Genomic DNA, 22,500 nt, shown 5'->3' with positions numbered 1-22,500 from the left:
ATATACAGTGTGTATAGTGTGTGTGTGTGTGTGTGTACAGTGAGAGTAATGTGTGTATATACAGTGTGTATAGTGTGTGTGTGTGTGTGTGTGTGTGTGTGTGTGTAAGAGTAATGTATGTATATACAGCGTGTATAGTGTATATATATGTGTGTGTGTACAGTGAGAGTAATGTGTGTATATACAGTGTGTATAGTGTGTGTGTGTGTGTGTGTGTGTGTACAGTGAGGTAATGTGTGTGTGTATATACAGTGTGTGTGTGTGTGTGTGTAAGAGTAATGTATGTATATACAGCGTGTATAGTGTATATATAGTGTGTGTGTGTACAGTGAGAGTAATGTGTGTGTATATACAGTGTGTATAGTGTGTGTGTGTGTGTGTGTGTGTGTGTGTGTGTACAGTGAGAGTAATGTGTGTGTATATACAGTGTGTATAGTGTGTGTAAGTGTGTACAGTGAGAGTAATGTGTGTGTATATACAGTGTGTATAATGTATAGTGTGTGTGTGTGTGTGTGTGTGTGTGTGTGTGTGTGTGTGTGAGTACAGTGCCCTGACAGTGGCCCATATGGTCATGTTTATCGCTCGCTCTCGCAGCAAATGGTGCTGTTGGCTAAACAAACTCACACAGACACCAGCAGCTTCTACTACTGTCGAGTCTCGACATTCCCAACCTCCATAAGGAAAGGGATAAATCCCACCACAACATCCAGGATCATTGATATATATATATATATATATATATATATATATATATATATATATATATATATAAAAATAAAATGAAAACCGAAAAATTCAGATTCTATTCACAATAAAATTTTTAAACTGAGAAAATTTACCATTTGGAGGAAAAAACAAGGTCATTTTGAATTTAATGGCTACAACACTTTTTAAAAAGTCACGTTTACCACTGTGTAGCATCACGTCTTCTGTCTTTTTACATCTGGGAACTAAGAAGTGCAGTTGCTGAAGTTTTGGGAGGGGAATGTTGTCCCGTATGTGTCTGATACAGGATTCTAGCTGCTCAACAGTTCTGGGTTTCCTTTGTTGTATTTTTCGTTTCATGATGCACCAAATGTTTTTAAACGGTGAAAGGTCTAGACTTTTTTCGAGTATATGAACTGTCGATGCTGGACTGGAACTCAACAAGTTACTTTTTTAAAACATTTAACATCCGTAAATGTTAACTCTGACTGTGACGAAAGTGTTGGCACTGTATACTTTTTCCATAAATAACAACTCATCTAGATTTGTTCCCATAGAAATTATAATACCAACACCTTCCGGCCAATCAGAATCCAGAATTTAGTTTATACTGATTGGTTTATTCTGTCTTTTTACTTTGTTTGTAATTTCTTCTCTTAATCTTTCTCCCTTTCAAATGATTAACGGTTTATAAATAAATAAATGTTAAAAGCTGATCTTTTAAACTGCGTTTGTGTGACTTTGTGGGTTCCTGCAGTGCGAGGCGTGGAGCTGCAGACCTTCACGCTGTGGACGCCGTGGACGCGTGATGTGTTTTCATGTTGCACTTGTGATGTGTGAACTCATGGGTGGTAAATCTGTGTGTTTCTTCCTTTTCCTCGCAGATATGTCTCCAGATTCAGTCTGACTTCATCGTATTGACCTGACATTGATTTCATGAAACGCTGCCCACCAGAGTGCCGGGAGCGAGCGGGAAAACGCATGAGGGCATGAAAAATGTGATTTTTGTGGATTTGCTTGAGATATCAGCGTAGTTATTCTGTTTAACAGGCTGGGAGAAGCGCCACAGGGTCGAGCTACAGGCGCGTGACGACAAATAAACAAACAATATGCAATATGTTGCTGGATAATTGCATTTTTCTCTGTTTTAATAGTTATATTTATTGATTTATTATATAAAAACTATTACTTTTTATATTGAAAAAAACAGGTATTATTTAGTATTTTAATTTATTTATTTGACTTAATTTCTTAATAAAATACTTTATTATTTAATACTTTTAATACTTTATCTTATTAATAATAATATTTATTTTATAATTATTTGTTTTTTTTACATTCATTAGGTAATATTTAGTATTTTATTCATGATAAAATAATATGAATAAAATACTAAATATTACCTTATGGATGTGAATTTATATTTACAAATGATCATATAATAATCATTTTATAATCATTTGTAAAAAAAAAAAAAAAAAAATCATTCGTTAGATAATGTTTTGTATTTTTTCATATTATCATATTGATTATATTATTTATATAATTTAATTACATAATATTAAGTTATAAAATGTTTATGTAATAATTAGCTATTATATGATATTTATATATTGATTTTTTTTTACAAAAATCTATTACATTTCATTTAATTTATATACACTTTACATTTTAAATCTCCTTATTATCATAAAGATATATATATATATATATATATATATATATATATAAATAAATTTTTTACTGCATAGTAACCGTGCGTATTGAAAAACATGCTGTAGTAATATACTTCAATCTTTTTACATTACATTTTATTTGTCCAACACAACCTGGTTCTCAACTGCACCTTTAATATAAACCTAATATTATATAATCTAATATAAAATCTATTTTTGGGGAGATAAAATGTAAAACATGATCAGTTTGAAGGCGTATCGAATGAGAACCGCATCCTGTCAAATGAGAAGATATCTCTATTCATTTAGACCTGTATTTGATTTCCACATCACAGAAGAGATTTTCTCCAAACAGTTCTCCAGTATACAGTAAACGATGTGACACAAGGAATCGGATAAATAATCACCCAATCGCTGCTGAATTCTGGATTCTGATTGGTCTGATTGGCTGATTTTCATAAACGGCTTGAGTCCCAAAATAAATATGACGAACCGAAAATAACGTTGAAAGGATATAATAATAATAAAATCACGCGAAAAACAGCACCAGGAAAAACTAACTAAATAATAACTATTTATCGTAATTTGTTCAAATAAATGTAATCTGACTTTAATCCGTGTGTGATTTCCAGCGGCAGAATTCTAGACGACTCTATATAGAACCAATGATGGAAATGAAGCGTTCTTTTGATCTGTTCAGTCAGTTTCGCTCTGTAGACATTAACGGCAGCTTTAAATTGTCAATGATGGGAAGTGACCATGGGATTGGGATCCACAGCTACAGTAGGTGTGAGAACTTGCACCATTTTACTGAAAATACTGACCTGTATTTCATTACACAATCCACTCCTAAGTGCACAACATGGGAGCGTGTCGTTTCTTATTCTTCTCATTACGCCATATCTACAGAGGCATAATGTTTTCTGTGTGCATTTCCTTCTAAAACCCACACATACGGCGAATTCCTATCTCATCCTGGAGGCGTTAGCGAAGAGAAAAGATGGTATGCGGGCGCTTTTGGCTGGTGTGTACAGTGCAGGGGGGTGAGCTGTGGAATCGGACGGGTTCCGTCTCGGCTCGGTAGTGATGCATCGTGTTTGGGTTGGTCTCTGACACCGAGCTAATGCGCCGTAATGGATTGCAAATGAACTGCGCCAAGGACATCAGCGATTCATCACGGCACCCAGATGCTGCGGATTCCATCTCCGTCGGCGGGGAAAAGTAGTGAAGCCACTGGATGTGGCTGTAATCAGTATTTATGGTGGGATCTCAGGAAGGATGGAAAAAAGGAACCCCCAAAAAAAATAGGGAGAGTTAGAAGAGCGAGTTGCTTTAAACGCTATCAGAATATTGGCCTAATGTTAACGTTGCGGCGCTACGGCACGAATGAGATAAATTCTTTATAATTGCTCACAGCCGCTGTAATGGCTTCACATCAATTTTACCACTGGTGGTTAGTGGGGGAGGGGGAGGTCGGGGTGCTCCGCTGTCATGCGTTCGGCGACGTCTAGACATCGTGCATCGAGAAATGCGTATCGTCTTGTCTTCGATAAAAGCGTTCGCTGTGAAGACCTCGCTATTTTCCTGAAAAACAGCTGCTGTCGCATTTTAGCTTCGTTTAAAACAGTTTTAATATCGGTGTTCAGCTTCTGTGAAATTCAACACGAAAAATGTATCGTAGTTTCCCATTAACTTCTTCCTTCTTCCGGCTGCTTCCATTAGGGGGCACCACAGCGGATCGTCCTTCCCATTAACCTTCTGTCATCTTTTTTCTTTCGTATTGATCTAAAGAAGGAGCTTGTCTTTTCGAAGGTTTACGAAAGATTGCTTCGACCCTGGCAACATGTGATGGCTCAAATCTGATTGGATAGAAACTCTAATGTAAACAGAACATAATAAACTTAATGTAAAAGCTCTTGAAGTACAACACACAGGAACACCTCAAATGCTTCAACCTCGTACCGTAAATAAAATAATTCTGGTAGGTCTGCCACATGCTATAAATGGGTCGGAGCGCAACATCAATCACGGTACAGCACCGCTGGGGTTTGAACCCCTGACCATCTGATCAGTAACCCAGGCAACTTTACCCAGCATTAATAAAGGTGTACGATTTATGATTACAGCAGCATTACTTAGCTATGAGTAGCTCAGGGGTAGAGATGGCTCAGTGGTTAAGATGTTGGACTACTAATCAGAAGGTTGTGAGTTCAAATCCCTTGAGCAACCTTCAACTGCTCAAATGTATGAATGAGATAATTGGGGCGTCTGCCAAAAGGCGTTAATGTAAATGTAAATCACAGTATCCAGGAATCTGGCGAGTTTCTTGATCTGAGCCAAGGAAAGACAGAACGGCTCACGATGAATTAGTATTAGTGTGTGATTCAAATGTGTTGGTACAGTCTGCATCTGGGAGGAAGAAAAAAACGCAGCATGCTGATGAGGACAGATGACTGGAGCGATGATGAACACCAGTGCACCAATCCAGCCCTCTTCGTCCAATCTATCCACCGCACCCACACACTTATATAAGACGTCATCCGATGCATCTTTTCCTTCACTTGAACTAGGAGACCCAAACCTGCTTTCCATGGGTTGGAGTGGAAGATCTTCTGCTATAGAGCTCCAACACCTTCGGGATGCACCCCAGGCCTCCTCACCTCACCTACATCATTGCCAGACTTTACTAACACATTTTGCTTCTGAATGAATTTCCACAAACATCTTCCCAGAAGAGTGGAGCTTAATATAACAGTAAATGGGGACTGAATGTGGAATGGGATGTTCGAAAAGCACAATCTTTTGTCCATACAATGTTCACTCCTTGCGCTTTAGTGTGTAACCTCAATGTCGATGGAGGGGAAAGAAAATCTTTTGACCGCTCGCTTTGTGCTCCACGCAAGTCTGAGACAAAAGACCACAAGCCTAAAGTGTATGCAAATGAGCTGCTTCAGCGGCGCTGCTATTTTAAACAGCCATCATTGTTAGCAGGATCGCCGGCAGACAGGAAACAAATTACGAGTGCAATTTATTTTCTGTGCTTTAGCAAATGAGCCGGTCTTAATGGTGCTCAAAGTAAATCAGACATATTGTGTTAATAAAGTAACGATCCAATTCAGGCTCGCGTTCATTCGAGGGCGAAAGCGTGAGGAAAACGAAGCAAAGATGTGTATGTCTGGGAAAGAGAGAGAGAAAGAGAAAGAGAGAGAGAAAGAGAAAGAGAGAGAGAGAAAGAGAGATAGTGAGATGATGAGAGATCGTCATGATAATAATGATGAGCAGGTCTTTCATCTTTTCTTGCAGACGGACTAAACAGGTGACATAGCTATTATGCAACACACACACACACCCACACACCTGGCATTCACCAGTGATTGAGATGAGAGTTATACTTCCTATGCTCAGTGGCTATTATTTTCAATAGTGGTGTAATTTATGAACGATTCGTTCATTTTGAACGACTCTTCAATGTGACTCAGAAGAACGAGTCGTCTGAAAGACTGATTCGTTCTTTTTCTACTAGACACGCACAAACCAAGCGTAGCAAAATCTCCATAGGTTATGTACAAAAACAGAATTGTAGTTCATTCATGGGTCCTCTGGTCTGATTCGTTCATTCGTTCACGTGACTCCCATAGACGCTACACCATGCAATAGATCAGTGGGGTTTTTTTTGGTCCGAATCCTGGCATTATTTTTCCAATATTTATGGAAGTCACGTGACAAAAGTACTAACGTGGACAAGAAGATACGAGAGGTGAAGCTACTCATTAAGTTTATCATCATTTGTCCTAAGCTGTATCGTCATTTTTTTCATTATTGGAACAATAGTCAAAGTTGTATGTAGTATGTATGTAGTATGTAGAACTAAATGACTCAAAACAGATTCGTTCATTTGGATAAACATGATTCAAAGAACCGAGTCACTAAAATGATCTGTTTTCCCCATAACTAACATTCAACCCAGTTATGGCTGTGAAGCAAAAATGAGGATGATTCAAACAGCGTTCCTCAAGGGCTCTGTCCCAATCTGATATTAATCACTTTCTCAGAACACTACTCCGCTCACTCTTACTTGTGTGTAAAGGCGAGATGAATGTCAGTTTCTTAACCAAAAAAACCCTTCATGATCTGATTTGCTCATGATTTTCAGCGAATCACAAGGACAATACACGAGGCGAAGCAAAATCGTGGTCAAAATCGCACATAGGTGAGGTCTACAATCAGAGCCGTGTGAGAATCGAGAACATGTAGACCACCCAAAAAAATCCATGTATTATTGTATATATTTTGTGTACTATGTGGAAGTTTGTGGACACCTGACCGCAAGATTGGTAAATTGCACTCCACATTTAGTTCCCATTTCCTGTTATAATAAGCTTCTGGAAAGATGTTCCACTAGATTTTGTGGAGATTTGTGGAGATTTATTCATCCACAAGGGTGTTAATAAAGTCAGGTACTGATGTAGTTGAGGTGAGGAAACCTGGGGCATGCTGCAGTCAGCATGAAAAACTTTTTAGTTTAATAGGGGTTAAGGTCCCCACTATAATCCAGGTTTGTGGGGACAGTTTGGTGAAGAACCCCATATTACCGAGAAATGTAGGTGTCCCAATACTTTTGCCATATTGTGTATATTTATAAGGCAATTAAAAATGGTTAAAAACACTCAATATACACTTTTTTTTTTTGTCCAGAGACTACATTGGATTTTTGTTGCAGTTGTCGTAGCTTCGCACCCTGTTTACTTGATATCAACGGCCAAGTCACATAATTACATGGCTGTAGACAGCGAACGTGGATAACCAGAGACCAATAAAACAGTAACGATCGTCTGGCATTAAGAGCAAATGAATGAAATCTGTCTCCTCGCCGTGACAACGGTGCTGACTGGCTGATGCAATATCGCAAAGTCATTCTCTTCTCGCGCTTTATGTTCGCCTCGCAAAGTGTTATGGCTGCGCTAAAGGCCATGAAGATGCTGTCGGTGGATATGGAGCGTTTTTTTTTTTTTACTCCTCACTTGCTGTTGAGTGCATTCTGGGTAAGTCAGTTATCGCTGAGCCTCTTTATAGCATGCTACACAGATGTTCTGAGCCAAGGGGTGATTTAGCATGCTAATCCGATAGTGCCTTTAGAAATCTTCCTGATTCTGACCCTGTGATTATGTGATGAGAGAAACATGTGCTGAGTAATGTGAATTAGGAAGTGGGTAGTGCTTGGCATTGGGCTGTTTTCGGCTTTCTTCTGGTGAATGGTGTATTTTTTCTGTTTGTTTATACTGTGGATAACTTTACTTCAAAATGGGAGTCGCGTTCTGTAAAATTTACATTTGCAGTATTTTGGAAGACGCCTTATCCAGAGATACACATCATTTATCTCATATACAACAGAGCAGTTATGGGGTTAAGGGCCTTGCTCAGGGGCCCAGAAGTGGTAGCTTGGTGTAGCTGAGATTTGAACTTGCAACCATTAGATCCAAAATCGAAAACCTTAACCTTTATGGACCTCGAACAACTAATAAACCTAAACAGCTCAAAAAAAACAGAATGGGACCATTGCACAGATGATAAGCTACATCACATTAACTGTACTATATATGAAAGATCATTACTCAACTTCCATTTTGAATCTAACATATATTAATGGACTGCAATACTCAACATCACAAGGCAGCTTTTTTACTCAGAAAGTACATATATAGGAGTTTTCCAGAAAATACTGGAGTATCACCAAATACTGGAATATTTACAGGATATTAAAATAAGGGACTCAATATAACTACAATGTACCATGTAAACAATGTATAACTTTACTTTATAACTTTGGCTTAACTCTGTATAACTTTACTGTGTATTGCTTTATTATGTATAACTTTGTAAATAAAAACAAACAAACAATAAAACAATGGATAACTTTATAACTTGGCATTACTTTGTATAACTTTGCTGTATTTATTTTATTTTGTATAACTGTACTGTATATCGTTACTGTGTATAACTACTTTGTTTAGCTTTACTGTGTATAATTTTTAAAAAAACAAATAAAACAATGTATAACTTTATAACTTAGCTTTACTTTGTATAACTTTACTGTATTTAACTTTATTTTGTATAATTATACTGTTTAGCTTTACTGTGTTTAGTTTTACTGAGTTTAGCTTTACTCTGTTTAACTTTACTGTGATAAGCTTTACTCTGTATAACTTTACTGTGATAAGCTTTACTGTGTATATCTTTACTGTGTTTAGCTTTACTTTGTTTAGCTTTACTTTGTTTAGCTTTACTGTGTTTAGCTTTACTGTGATTAGATTTACTCTGTATAACTTTACTGTGTTTAGATTACTCTGTATAACTTTACTGTGTTTAGCTTTACTCTGTATAACTTTACTGTGTTTAGATTACTCTGTATAACTTTACTGTGATTAGCTTTACTCTGTATAGCTTTACTGTGTTTAGCTTTACTCTGTATAACTTTACTGTGTTTAGCTTTACTCTGTATAACTTTACTGCGTTTAGCTTTACTCTGTATAACTTTACTGTGTTTAGCTTTATTCTGTATAGCTTTACTGCGTTCAGCAGTTCACCATTATTCATCTGCAATACACACACACACACACACACACACACACACACACACACACACACACACACAGATATCCATGCACTTATACTTTAAAGCAGCTCTTTGATGAAGGCTTGAGCTGTTGGATGCATTTAACAAACCACTATTTAGTTTAATAGGGTTAAGGTCCCACTATAATCCAGGTTTGTGGGGACAGTTTGGTGAAGAACCCCATATTACCGAGAAATGTAGGTGTCCCAATACTTTTGCCATATTGTGTATATTTATAAGGCAATTAAAAATGGTTAAAAACACTCAATATACACTTTTTTTTTTTTGTCCAGAGACTACATTGGATTTTTGTTGCAGTTGTCGTAGCTTCGCACCCTGTTTACTTGATATCAACGGCCAAGTCACATAATTACATGGCTGTAGACAGCGACGTGGATAACCAGAGACCAATAAAACAGTAACGATCGTCTGGCATTAAGAGCAAATGAATGAAATCTGTCTCCTCGCCGTGACAACGGCGCTGACTGGCTGATGCAATATCGCAAAGTCATTCTCTTCTCGCGCTTTATGTTCGCCTCGCAAAGTGTTATGGCTGCGCTAAAGGCCATGAAGATGCTGTCGGTGGATATGGAGCGTTTTTTTTTTTTTTATTCCTCACTTGCTGTTGAGTGCATTCTGGGTAAGTCAGTTATCGCTGAGCCTCTTTATAGCATGCTACACAGATGTTCTGAGCCAAGGGGTGATTTAGCATGCTAATCCGATAGTGCCTTTAGAAATCTTCCTGATTCTGACCCTGTGATTATGTGATGAGAGAAACATGTGCTGAGTAATGTGAATTAGGAAGTGGGTAGTGCTTGGCATTGGGCTGTTTTCGGCTTTCTTCTGGTAAATGGTGTATTTTTTCTGTTTGTTTATACTGTGGATAACTTTACTTCAAAATGGGAGTCGCGTACTGTAAAATTTACATTTGCAGTATTTTGGAAGACGGCCTTATCCAGAGATACACATCATTTATCTCATATACAACAGAGCAGCTATGGGGTTAAGGGCCTTGCTCAGGGGCCCAGAAGTGGTAGCTTGGTGTGGCTGAGATTTGAACTTGCAACCATTAGATCCAAAATCGAAAACCTTAACCTTTATGGACCTCGAACAACTAATAAACCTAAACAGCTCAAAAAAACAGAATGGGACCATTGCACAGATGATAAGCTACATCACATTAACTGTACTATATATGAAAGATCATTACTCAACTTCCATTTTGAATCTAACATATATTAATGGACTGCAATACTCAACATCACAAGGCAGCTTTTTTACTCAGAAAGTACATATATAGGAGTTTTCCAGAAAATACTGGAGTATCACCAAATACTGGAATATTTACAGGATATTAAAATAAGGGACTCAATATAACTACAATGTACCATGTAAACAATGTATAACTTTACTTTATAACTTTGGCTTAACTCTGTATAACTTTACTGTGTATTGCTTTATTGTGTATAACTTTGTAAATAAAAACAAACAAACAATAAAACAATGGATAACTTTATAACTTGGCATTACTTTGTATACCTTTGCTGTATTTATTTTATTTTGTATAACTGTACTGTATATCGTTACTGTGTATAACTTTACTTTGTTTAGCTTTAATGTGTATAACTTTTAAAAAAACAAATAAAACAATGTATAACTTTATAACTTAGCTTTACTTTGTATAACTTTACTGTATTTAACTTTATTTTGTATAATTATACTGTTTAGCTTTACTGTGTTTAGTTTTACTGAGTTTAGCTTTACTCTGTTAACTTTGCTGTGTTTAGCTTTACTCTGTATAACTTTACTGTGATAAGCTTAACTGTGTTTGGCTTTACTCTGTATAACTTTACTGTGTTTAGCTTTACTCTGTATAACTTTACTGTGTTTAGATTACTCTGTATAACTTTACTGTGTTTAGATTACTCTGTATAACTTTACTGTGTTTAGATTACTCTGTATAACTTTACTGTGTTTAGATTACTCTGTATAACTTTACTGTGATTAGCTTTAGTCTGTATAACTTTACTGTGTTTAGCTTTACTTTGTATAATTTTACTGTGTTTGGCTTTACTTTGTATATCTTTACTGCGTTTAGCTTTACTCTGTATAACTTTACTGTGTTTGGCTTTATTCTGTATAGCTTTACTGCGTTCAGCAGTTCACCATTATTCATCTGCAATACACACAAACACACACACACACACACACACACACACACACACACACACAGAGATATCCATGCACTTATACTTTAAAGCAGCTCTTTGATGAAGGCTTGAGCTGTTGGATGCATTTAACAAACCACTATTTGTTACTGTTGCACAGTGAAAACTCTTCAGTTTCTCGACGTGTGCATTTGCTATCCTGCAACTACAAAGGTGTGTGAGTTTAAACCTATTGGGTGGGAAACAATGCACAATTAGTCAGAGATTAGCATTTTCACACCTCGGCTCACAGCTACGTGCTGCAACCGCCGACAAACGGATGCACACGGCACTGAAAATCTGTTCGATTGTGAACACTGTGGTGCGAGAGAGAGAGAGAGAGAGAGAGAGAGAGAAAATGCTTTGCTTGGCTGGAAACGTTGGTGGAGAAATAGGGGAGAAACTTGTTAAAAAGAGAAACGAAAATGAGGTACATAAGTGAACCGCTTTCTCAGCTTTAGCCGCACATCTCCATTGTGAGAATAATGAAGATTAATAAAGCAGATTAGCCGCAAAAGCTACACCTGCATCCGCACTGGAAACCACACATCAATCGTGCCAATTTGGGTGCGTATGAATGTGTGTGTATCCTCGCTGGTACACAGAAATATAATAATCGTATGTTACAGTCATTTCGGTAAAACGTGTGACCAGTGGTGGACAGTAAGGAAGTAAATGTAACGTTAATCTACTTGAGTTGATTTTTCATGTATTTGTACTTTACTGAAGTATTTCCATTTGGGAAGACTTTTACTGTAACTTCATTACATTTCGAAGTCAAATATTTATTATTTATAAATATTTTACTTTTTACCCGACTAAATTTTGCGAAACCATGCGTTCCTTTTTATTTACGAGGATAAAAACGTAACTGTTTAAACACGCAGAGATCCACCAATCAGGTTCGAGCGCTCGCTCCGTTTTAAACTGGTTTTGATTGGCGCTTGGTGCATCTACTGATCGCCAACATACGGTTCAGCGTCAGTTCAACATCAAGCAGAACATTTATAGAGGAATAAATGATGACAGAATTCCAGACTCGAAATCACCACCACACACGTGACCTCATTTACACGATTTTATTGGAGAAGTTAAAAAGAAGGTTTTGGGCTCAAGGTCATTGTAAAAGAAATCAATCAGTGTTTGAGTCATTAATATCATTCTATTAATAGATCAGTGTGCTGAGAGTCACATTCGAGTCTTTTTACATAAACTGATGTGATTAAGTAAAGTCTTGTGATAAAAATGATAACAGGAACATTATAGTCATAATAAATCATAGTACTTTGGATACTTAAGTACATTTGAAGGCCAATACGTTTGTACTTTTACTCAAGTGAACATTTAAAGGGACACTTTTACTTTTACTTGAGTCACATTTTACTGAGTGGATCTGCTTTTACTCAACTACATGGTTTGTGTACTTTGTCCACCACTGCACGACCTCCTGCCCCCAGCCATATTTGGTTCCTCCCCAAATTGTTCCCACACAGTTTTATTACACAATTGTACAGATTGTTACATTAAATGTATTCCTTCCCTACAACTAGGAGATCTGAACCTGTTCCAGCATGACAATGCCCCAGTGCACCTCCATGAAATTCTGCACTACAAGAGTTGGAGATCTGCATTACATGGGTTACCTACTGTAGAGCTCCAAACCCTATTGGGATGAATTTTTCATGCTGACTGCACCCCAGGCCTCCTCATCTCACCTACACAAGTACCTGACTGAACGATTTCTAACACCTATGTCTCTGAATGAGCACGAATCTCCATGAAATCTAGTGGAACATCTTCCTAGAACATCAAACAGGGACTGTGAATATAAAATAAATAGCAAAGGGGCGGGGCTTATAGTAGGTTGCAGTTGAATGTTGAAATATTGTGTTGAAAACGTTTATGCAAATAATTCCTGATGTATACGTGCATCTCATGTTTAATCGAGGAGAAAAAGATCACCGAGCGTTCTTAGAGGAAAAATTGCAGAACTCAAAAAGTGTGCAAAACTAAAGCAATAAAAAAATGGTTTATTCTGAAAGCGTTCTCCATATTTTAATCTACTGCGAGATTTTATTATTTCGTTAAGGTCAGGAATTTCTTTTAGCAAGAGGAAGGACTTCTGACATGGTTTCTAATGAGTGTTAGTCAGCTGCAGCTAGCTTTGATGGCAACATCTAACTACCCTGGTGATCATATGGCAACTGCATCACAAAAATAACCAATAGATCTCCACCAATCACCAATCACCAATCTCAAAATCGAGAAGGATTGTTAATATATTTAGCGTAGCCCTTAACCCTTTCTGCTCCTCTGTATCATGGCTGGCCCTGTGCTCTGACCCCCAGCTTTCCCACAGAATTCTGGGAAAAAAAGAAAAGACCTTTCTTTTTGAGCCTCCTTTCTTTCTTCGCCGAAATCGTTCATATGAAATGACGGCATGTGTCGTAACATTTTACGTATAAAATATCGCCTTAGTGTTGTGAGAAACAACTGCAGTAACGATCTAACGTTCATTGTGCCTCATTCACTTGAGAGGTTTATCACACACACACACACACACACACACACACACACACACTGATCCAGGAGCCGATGGGATGTAAATATTTGAAGCGCTGGTCTTTACACCTCGGCCCTGTCTCTCTCCGGTTGGGTTTGAGATCGCTCCAGGGGAAGATTACGCGAACACACGGTCTGTAAATCTGCTCCACCTCCAGTGGCTCACCGTCTGATCCGAGTTTAGTGATTTACAACCAGGAAGCACCGAGGAACTCGCGCATGACCGATGACCAGCGGGAGAGTCGTATTAAAGCACGAGCGATACGATACGGCGAGAAAACCCCAATAAACACCGCAATACTTTCGAAAACTTTACCAGCTGTCTCACTATAACTTAGTTTTTTGTCGATGTAAAAGTAATAAACACTTTCGCGACCTCATTATATGCACACACGCACAATAGGGTCAAAGGTTTTGGACTGTTCCAGTCATATGTGGTTTCTTTCTAGAACTTTGAAGCACACAATTGTATCAGATGCTTTTTCTCTTCACTCGAACTAGGAGACCAGAACCTGTTCCAGCATGACGATGCCCCTGTGCACAAAGCAGGCTCCATAAAGGTCTGCTTAACATGGGTTGGAGCGGAAGATCTAAAATGAGCTCGGATCATCAGCCCTATTGAATTTTATCAGGCCTTCTCACCTCACCTACATCAGTATCTGCCTTCACTAACACATATCCTTCCCAAAAGTGGTTCTTGTGGTTCCCAAAAGAAGACAATCTTATGGTCAGGTGTCCTACAAACTTTTGGCCAACTGTTGTTGCATTAAGCACAATAACTGGGAGAGGCATTTCCTCAACAAGGTGAACGTTAGCAGCAGGACATCTTACTTCAAGGAAACGTCGATAACGCAGCAAGTCCTAATGACAGAACCAAATGTTTTATTTCCGAAACGTTGGTATTTGATAGGTTTGTGTCCTGAATACTCCAGTCATTAAACAGTTGTCCCCTTGAACATCTCGTTCTTTAGGACTGCACCTGACAGATGGACTGCAGAAAAACGTGAGCAGATGTTGAGGACACGCTTACAGATGTGACCAAAGTCAACATCTGCAATACATCTCAACAACGCTGATGCAAAAAAATATATATATATAAACAATGCACAGTATAGAAGCTTAACTACGTAAAACAAACCGAAAATATTTTATTCACAGGAATAAAGTTGACATTCGAGTGTGACAAATGTTTATGTGACTGTATTCATTATACACAATGTGACCTAGAAGATACACGCGTCCCATTTAGTCCCAATTTGCTGATATATTAAGGAGAGCAGATCTTCATGGAGCTGGATTTGTGCTCAGCGACACTGTAATACTGGAACATAGTGTGGTAACAGTTTCAGAAAGAACCACATATGACTGGAAAAGTCAGGTGTCCCAATCCTTTTGTTTTTAATAAAGAGCACCGTAATTTCCGGACTTTAAAGTGCACCCATATATTAGCCGCACCCACTGAATTTGACAAATATTTTTATTTTGAACATAAATAACTGAAACTAATGAACTTTACACAGGTTTTAACGAAAGACAGTGTCTGTTACATGGTGTAACGGGAGAAATATGTTGTGGCTCCTTTAAGAGCAGAGCAGCAGAGGCCGAGGAATATGTCCTTATTATTTTCTGATGCTCATTTCTAAGTTTCTTTGACTAACCCGTAACGCTGTTGCCAAGAAAAATAAAAAAGCACAAGTTTTGGAAACCTGTCCGTGCTTATATGATTTCTGTTGTAACTGGAGTTAGTGAGCTCTCCCTTCACCCAGACTCAACGCGTTACAACGGCTTGTATCTAAACAGTAGCCGACCAAGAAAGTCATTGTTCACTGTCTTCCTCCTTCCTTTCACAACTATTTCTCTTGGGAGTTTATCTTTTGGCATCGTTGTGCGTTTAAAAATCTCCATGGGTCTCAGTTTTTTGGCTTGAAGTTTGTGAAACCGGGAAAAACCCAGGAAAAATCCATAAATTAACCGCTTCGTTGTTTAAGCCGCGGGGTTCAAAACGTGGGAAAAAAGTAGCGGCTTATAGTCCAAAATACGGTAATTCTTTTCCTACGATTCTCTATAATTTAAAGATGCTAATATTATTTCATTACTAAAATTAGATGCTATAAGAGTACATTCGGCAGCTCTGGTGTTGAGAGTAGATCACCACCTGACTGCGTGTCTGCTCCTTCTTCTCCGTGTACACGGCGCACACTCTTGTCCTAAATGCTGTGCTCTAAAAAAAAGAAAGAAAAGGGAACAAAAAAGCGATAGCGAGTTTGAAAGTTTCACGGCTGCTGGAGAACCAGTCTGACATGCACTCTCAGTCTCACTCTCGCGTGAGGACGAGGACGAGGACAAACGCAAATCCGTTTTTACATCTTACTCGAGTTCACCAAAATGTTTCCAGAGCGAGAAGTTTGTGATAAGTTTAATAGAAACACCTTCTCATTGATGCGGTTCAATCGCTAGGAAACTCGAATCAACGTTCGCATCAAACATCCGAATTAGAGATACCATACATTTTAAATACACATGAAGCAGCTACTCGTGGGACACGATACCAATAACCCCCTATTAAAATGCAGTGCAGTACGATTTCCATTCGATTCGACACAATGCCATTCAATGCAATGGGGAAAAAAAAAGATGCTCTGCGATTCATCATGGTACAGATATCAGACATCAATTTACTTTAGTGTCTTCCAACATCTAACGCATGGCCCTTTCACAAACAGGCCTTTTTTCATTTTCTGTTGTGTCTCCAGGAAGATGCAGCTCTACCTCTGCCATGTTAATCTGTATTCTATGCGATACAGTTGTGATACGTCATATTCACGTAGCAGCGGCGGTGCTGTGAGAACTTACTGGAGAAACGGTTTCGCGAGGAGGAATCGATCCTGTTAGAAAAAAACTCACAAATGATTACTTTTTTAATAAAATAACTAAAACGCATTTACTAACGATTCTATATAAATACGTTTTAAACAATATGGGATTGTCTCTGTTTTTCGATACCCCTGGGTTAGCATGTATTTGATTGGTGATGTTCAGTCAAACTCTTTCCACCCAGGAACAGAAATGATGTGGCGATGATATTAACGGTCGCCACAACGAGATCGTCCACCTTCATATCGCCGTGTCCTCTACATCCGTCTCTTTCAAACCAAGCACCTGCATGACTTTCCTCACCACAACCATAAACCTCCTTCTTGGCCCTCCTCTTTTCCTCCTGCCTGGTGTCTCCATTCTAAGCATTCTTCTACCGCTTCATATACCCATGTCTCTTCTCTGCACTTGACTGAACGTTGTCTCCAAATACACTCATGAACATCAGTTTGATGGAACAAACCACCCTGAAATGTGACATGCAATACAGAAGCAGAAGATCAAAACCGTGTGAAGAGAGTGGAGCTCCTTACCCTCCAAGCAGCACGTCCTCCACAGGCCCGAGTGGGTCATGACTTCCTCATTCTTTTTACTGGTCTCGTTCTCGTTGGTGGTCTTGATCTTGCAGACGCCGCGCGAGTACAGCCAGTAGTCGGTGCCCACGGCGATGGTCATGAGGCTGAACGCGGCGAACGCGCCCACTGTGCTCAGCAGCATCTGCACGCCGCGGTCAAACGTGCCCATGCTGCTGCATTGCACGACGGGGGGACCCCCTTTCCTCTTCACGTACAGGAAATAAATATTGGAGAACGGAGGGGAGCGGACCGATTGGAAAAACCGGGACAGGTTGGAGCGGAAGGAGGGGGAAGGAGGCGGACGCACCGGGAACCTTATGGTTGCGTTTGGACGATTACTGATTAGGAAGGAAAATTTGGGACAAGCCTCTTCGGCTGGCGCCTGGTGCTGTGCTCCTTTAATGCAACAGGACCAGCGAGAGAAGCAGCAGATTCTGCAACCTGAATTCTAACACGATACACGTGTACTTTTCGCTCGCAGGACCTTGAGGACGATCCTGCACGTGACGAGCACGACCGACTAACGCGGCTGTACGTGTGCGGCTTTCTGAGCTCGTGTCATACTCGCCGCTCCGGGATGAAACGTCGGCGTGAGATGGGGGTGGAGGAGAAACGCTTCTAATCACCGAGGGATGCTTTGCTCTCTCTCTCTTTCTCTCTCTCTCTCTTTCTTTCTTTCTATCTCTCTCTATTCATATATATGCAATGTATCATACATGTGGAGCTTCCAGAGCAGCAGCAGATATGAACCTAATACACCTTTTACACATCTTCACACACACACACACACACACACCAACAAATTGCTCCTTTAATAACGAAGCACCCTGTATTTTAAAAAAAAGGAGAAAAGGAAAAAAAGCAGGAAGGATGTAATGAAAAAAAGAGCAAAAAATTTAAAGAAAAGAAATCAAACGCACAAAGGGAAAAGGGGAATCGATCCGGTCCAATCAATCGATCGATCAATCAACCAATTAATCAATCAATCAACAGTCAGATGGAAAGGGTGGGAGATGAAATGAAATAAAATCAAAGGAAGACCCGTCTGATGTCCTCTTTCTTTTCTTTCTAAAATTTCGATCCCCAGTTTCCATAGGTGGCTCCTAGCGTTCCGAAAATGTCCTCCGAAAGCGAGAACGGCATCCGCGTGCGGCATCGCGCGACATGGACGGGGGGAGAGAGGGAGGGAAAGAGAGAGAGAGATGGATAGAGAGATAGATATATAGATAGTTGAAGATAGAGAGAGAGAGAGAGAGAGAGAGAGAGAGAGATGCACTGTGGGTGGATGGATGGAAGGATGTGATTGATGGAAGGATGTAAAGAGAGATGGACAGATATTAGGTTCGGCGCAGCTCGTCTCTTCCTCCCCTCCTGACCGGCAGCCTGACCCGGTACGGTACCGGTCTTACCGACAATTTTTCCCCTCTCTCGCGGTCACGTCCAAATCCGCGACGCCCGGTGATGGACGGACACGAGGCGACCGGCTCGCACGACTCCTCTGCGCCATGTACCGAGGAGGAAAAAAAAGAAAGGAACGGGGAGGAGGAGTAGAAGGAGAAGGAGGAGGAGGAAGAGGAGGAAGAACAGGAAGGTGGAGGCCGGAGGAAAGAAAAAAAAGAGTCCAGTGATGGAAAAACAAGAAGACGACGTGTTGCGGAGCGCAGAGGAACCGGAGCGCAGAGGAACCGGAGCGCAGAGGAGGCGTGAACGGAACCGGAGAGCCGGCCCTCCCCCTCCCCTCCCCTCCCATACAGCGTGCTCATCCACTTGGCGCGTGCCTTATAATAAATTAATTAACAATTTGTGAGTAATAAAAACCAAAACGATGAATTTATTAAACATTGCACAAGATCATATATTTTTATTCATCCAAACACACACACACACACACACACACACACACACAAAAAAAAAAACAGCATTTTTCGGACCGCATGATTTTCTCGAGTGGGCGGAGTTATGTACATATTACAGATTTTTGGAATGTCATTTCAGCGTTTGTTTAAGAAACATATATATATATATATGTGTGTGTGTGTGTGTGTGTGTGTGTGTGTGTGTGTGAAATAATACGCCAATTATACCTTCCATATAATTATCAATTAAATTATGAGTTTATATATAATTAATTGGGTGAATATGTTAATTGGGGCGGGGCTTGGTCTAATTAACCCATTTTCAAGGGCCTTTAATATGATTGGTCTAATTTGGTCTAATACTGTGTTGTGTGAATCAATCAATCAATCTATCTATCTATCTATCTATCTATCTATCTATCTATCTATCTATCTATCTATCTATCTATCTATCTATCTATCTTGTCTGTCTGTCTTCATTCCTTCCTTTTTTATTTTCTTTTTTAATTATTTCTTTATTTCTTCCATTCTTTCTTTTCTCTTTTTCTTTGTCTTCATTAATAATTTATTTTACTACATATTATCTATAATTCTATAATGGCCGGGTTCATATATATATATATATATATATATATATATATATATATATATATATATATATGTATATATATGCTCTAAATGTACCTTAAATTAATACTTTTTAAGTGTTTAATACTGTAATCTGTAATCAACATGTTCATGGACAAATATTGATGAAGCGCAAAACAAATAAAAATGTATTGAATTGAATTGAACTGTAGAATAAAAAGCACGAAGACAAAATATTCTTGTAAAAGTTTTAAAGTTTTAAGGTAATCGTTGTGTTTTAAATCACGCAAATCATCAGCAAACTGAACTTTTGCTATGTTTCCACACGGACGGTTTTAATTGCCGGATGTGTGCACCATGGTGGATTTTGGTGCTTGATTTCAAACTTGGTGCATCAGTAAAACAAATGTTCAGTGTTTAAAAACGGTTTTCTTTATTTTTTATATCTGAGTATAGAAAAGACATTGTGAATAAATGTGTGAAAAAACACCAGGAAAAACCAGGAAGTGTTTAGCGGTTAACACTAGTGCTGTGGATTCTTTAGCACACACACACACACACACACACACACACACACACACACACACATAGTATCTGTATTACCCAAATGGGGTCAAACTAATGTCAAACTATTTAATAGAATTTTTCCATTTATTTAATTTTATTGAATCAATTAAATATTTTGCTAAATAAATTTATTACTCAATTTAATCAATATAATAAAAAAACGTGTATTGCATTCATTTAATTTATAGATTTTTTTTTATATTATAAAATATTATTTTACATACTATTGAATAAAGCAGGCATTTTTTAAAATATGTTTAAAAATGTAAACTGTTGAAAAGTTGATAATAATAAATTGTATTATTAAAAAACGACAAGCAATTTGCTTTCCCGCATTTCTTCCTTCTAATTGTACCGAAATTTAACTGAAACCTGATTTACACATTATTGGCTACACGATTTTATATACTTAATTTCTTTATTGAATATAAAATTGTATATTTTTTTATCATTTCTTTATCTACGGATTTGTTATTGTTTTAAGTATAAATTGGTTCTTTTTTAGATTTTGGTATGTGCTCCATTTTAAGTGCCCAATTAGCGTTATACAGTATTACGTTCCACTCTTCTGGAAAGATGTTCCACTAGATTTTGAGGTGTGCTTTTTTCTGGAGTTTTCTTCAGCCAAAAAGGCAGTAGTACAGTCAGGTACAGATGGAGGTAAAGTGAGGAGGCCTTGGTTGATGAAACATTCATCCCAAAGGTGTTCAATAGCTCTATAGCTGTAGATCTTCCAATCCAGCCCATGTAAAGCAGATCTTCATGGAGCGTCCAGAGACGTCTTATAGGGTTTTGTGGTAACAGGTTAAGAAAGAAGCACATATGGCTTTAAAAGAATAATGGATGCTGTTTAGTATTATAGGCTGTGGAGGTCTTTTCTACTGTGTGTGTGTGTGTGTGTGTGTGTGTGTGTGTGTGTGTGACTATGGGAGGCTTGTGTTTACCCTCTCGTTCCCACATGTTAATCCGGCCTCTATTAGCACAATGAACAATGAGCAAACAGCACTGCTAGCATTGGCCATGCTCTGTGTGTGTGTGTGTGTGTGTGTGTGTGTGTGTGTGTATGTGTATCAACACAGAATGGATTTATCAGGAGATAATGAGTGGGCATACAGTATCAGCGCAGTATAATTGGAGAGACGTCCTGTGTCCTTGTCAGATTACATCACGGCATGTTATTAGCGATCCTATTAGCACGGCTAACCAGATTAGCCTTGTGAAGGCGGGGCTAAAAACGAGAGTGTCGTTTCTAACGATTTTACTGGACAAAATAATAGCATGAGTGAAGAGCTGCTTGGTGTCTGAAGCTTCTCTCGTTTCTTCACGTGTACATGCATCTCCATTTCCAAACCCAAAAACTTTGGTTTCTTCACCTGCCACTGAGTTGGTAGCAGGAGTTTCCCCTGGAAAAGACGCAGGATTGATGGTGAGAACTCCATCGAATTCTGAACTACTCTATAACCTAGAAAGTTTTCCTTCTCCACTTTCTCCAGCATTCCTAAACACCGCTCGAGGAGAATCCATATCCTTTTCAGTTTGCACTAATGACCCTCTTTCTTGCATTCTAATCACAGCTTCTGTTGACTGATACCATGTGGACCACCATGTACCCCTTTCCTACAAGCGAGCTTTTTGATGCCGCAAGAAAAATCGTTTCTGTTCGAACCCCAAAAGACAATGTTTCTATGGTTCATATCCGGCTGTGAGCTTCAAGTTTGATCGTGATAACAAAGCAGATTCATTGGACCAATCCTATGCCACGTGTGGTCCAACTACAGCTGTATTATACCAAGTATGGTAGTGTGTCCTACATGAATCAATCTACCTTTAATACAGACATTATGAGGCCATGGCTATAGAAACCTTAAATAATCACACACAGGAATCATATATATATATATATATTTATATATATATATATATATATATATATATATATATATTTATATATTTAAAAAGTATTGAATTGATTTGATGATGTCTACTGCCATCTTCTGGACAAACAGGGACATTACATCTTTAATGTTACAGTTTTTCTCAGTCGCTTTGCAGTGTGTGTGATCACCATCGTTCTGCAGCACTGCTTTAATCCTCCTGGGTCTGGAATTCACCAGAGCTGCACAGGTTGTTGTTGGGATCCTCTTCCACTCCTAAATAATGACATGGTGGTGCTGCTGGATGTTGGACACATGAAGCTTCTCCACCTTCCGCTTGAGGCCCGCAGGTGCTTAATAGGGTTAAGAGAGTTGTCATCTTGGTGGTGTGTTTGGTGATGCT

At 38.8% G+C, this 22,500-nt stretch overlaps 1 protein-coding gene across 1 annotated transcript in view; it reads right to left on the bottom strand.

The window, feature by feature from the left end:
- The window catches only part of LOC124397339 (voltage-dependent calcium channel gamma-2 subunit-like), a 55,893-nt gene extending 36,951 nt beyond the window's left edge, over window positions 1–18,942 (bottom strand). Inside the window, exon 1 of the mRNA XM_046866914.1 lies at window positions 17,171–18,942. Within this exon, the coding sequence (XP_046722870.1) occupies window positions 17,171–17,381 (211 nt within the window). The 5' untranslated portion in view covers window positions 17,382–18,942. The remainder of the gene's footprint in view (window positions 1–17,170) is intronic.
- Between the last annotated feature and the right edge of the window lie 3,558 nt (window positions 18,943–22,500).

This window comes from Silurus meridionalis, chromosome 14, assembly GCF_014805685.1.
Source record: "Silurus meridionalis isolate SWU-2019-XX chromosome 14, ASM1480568v1, whole genome shotgun sequence".
Lineage (NCBI taxonomy): Eukaryota > Metazoa > Chordata > Actinopteri > Siluriformes > Siluridae > Silurus > Silurus meridionalis.
The sequence above is the reverse complement of the archived record's forward strand: the minus strand, read 5'-3'. Positions and strand labels throughout refer to the sequence as shown.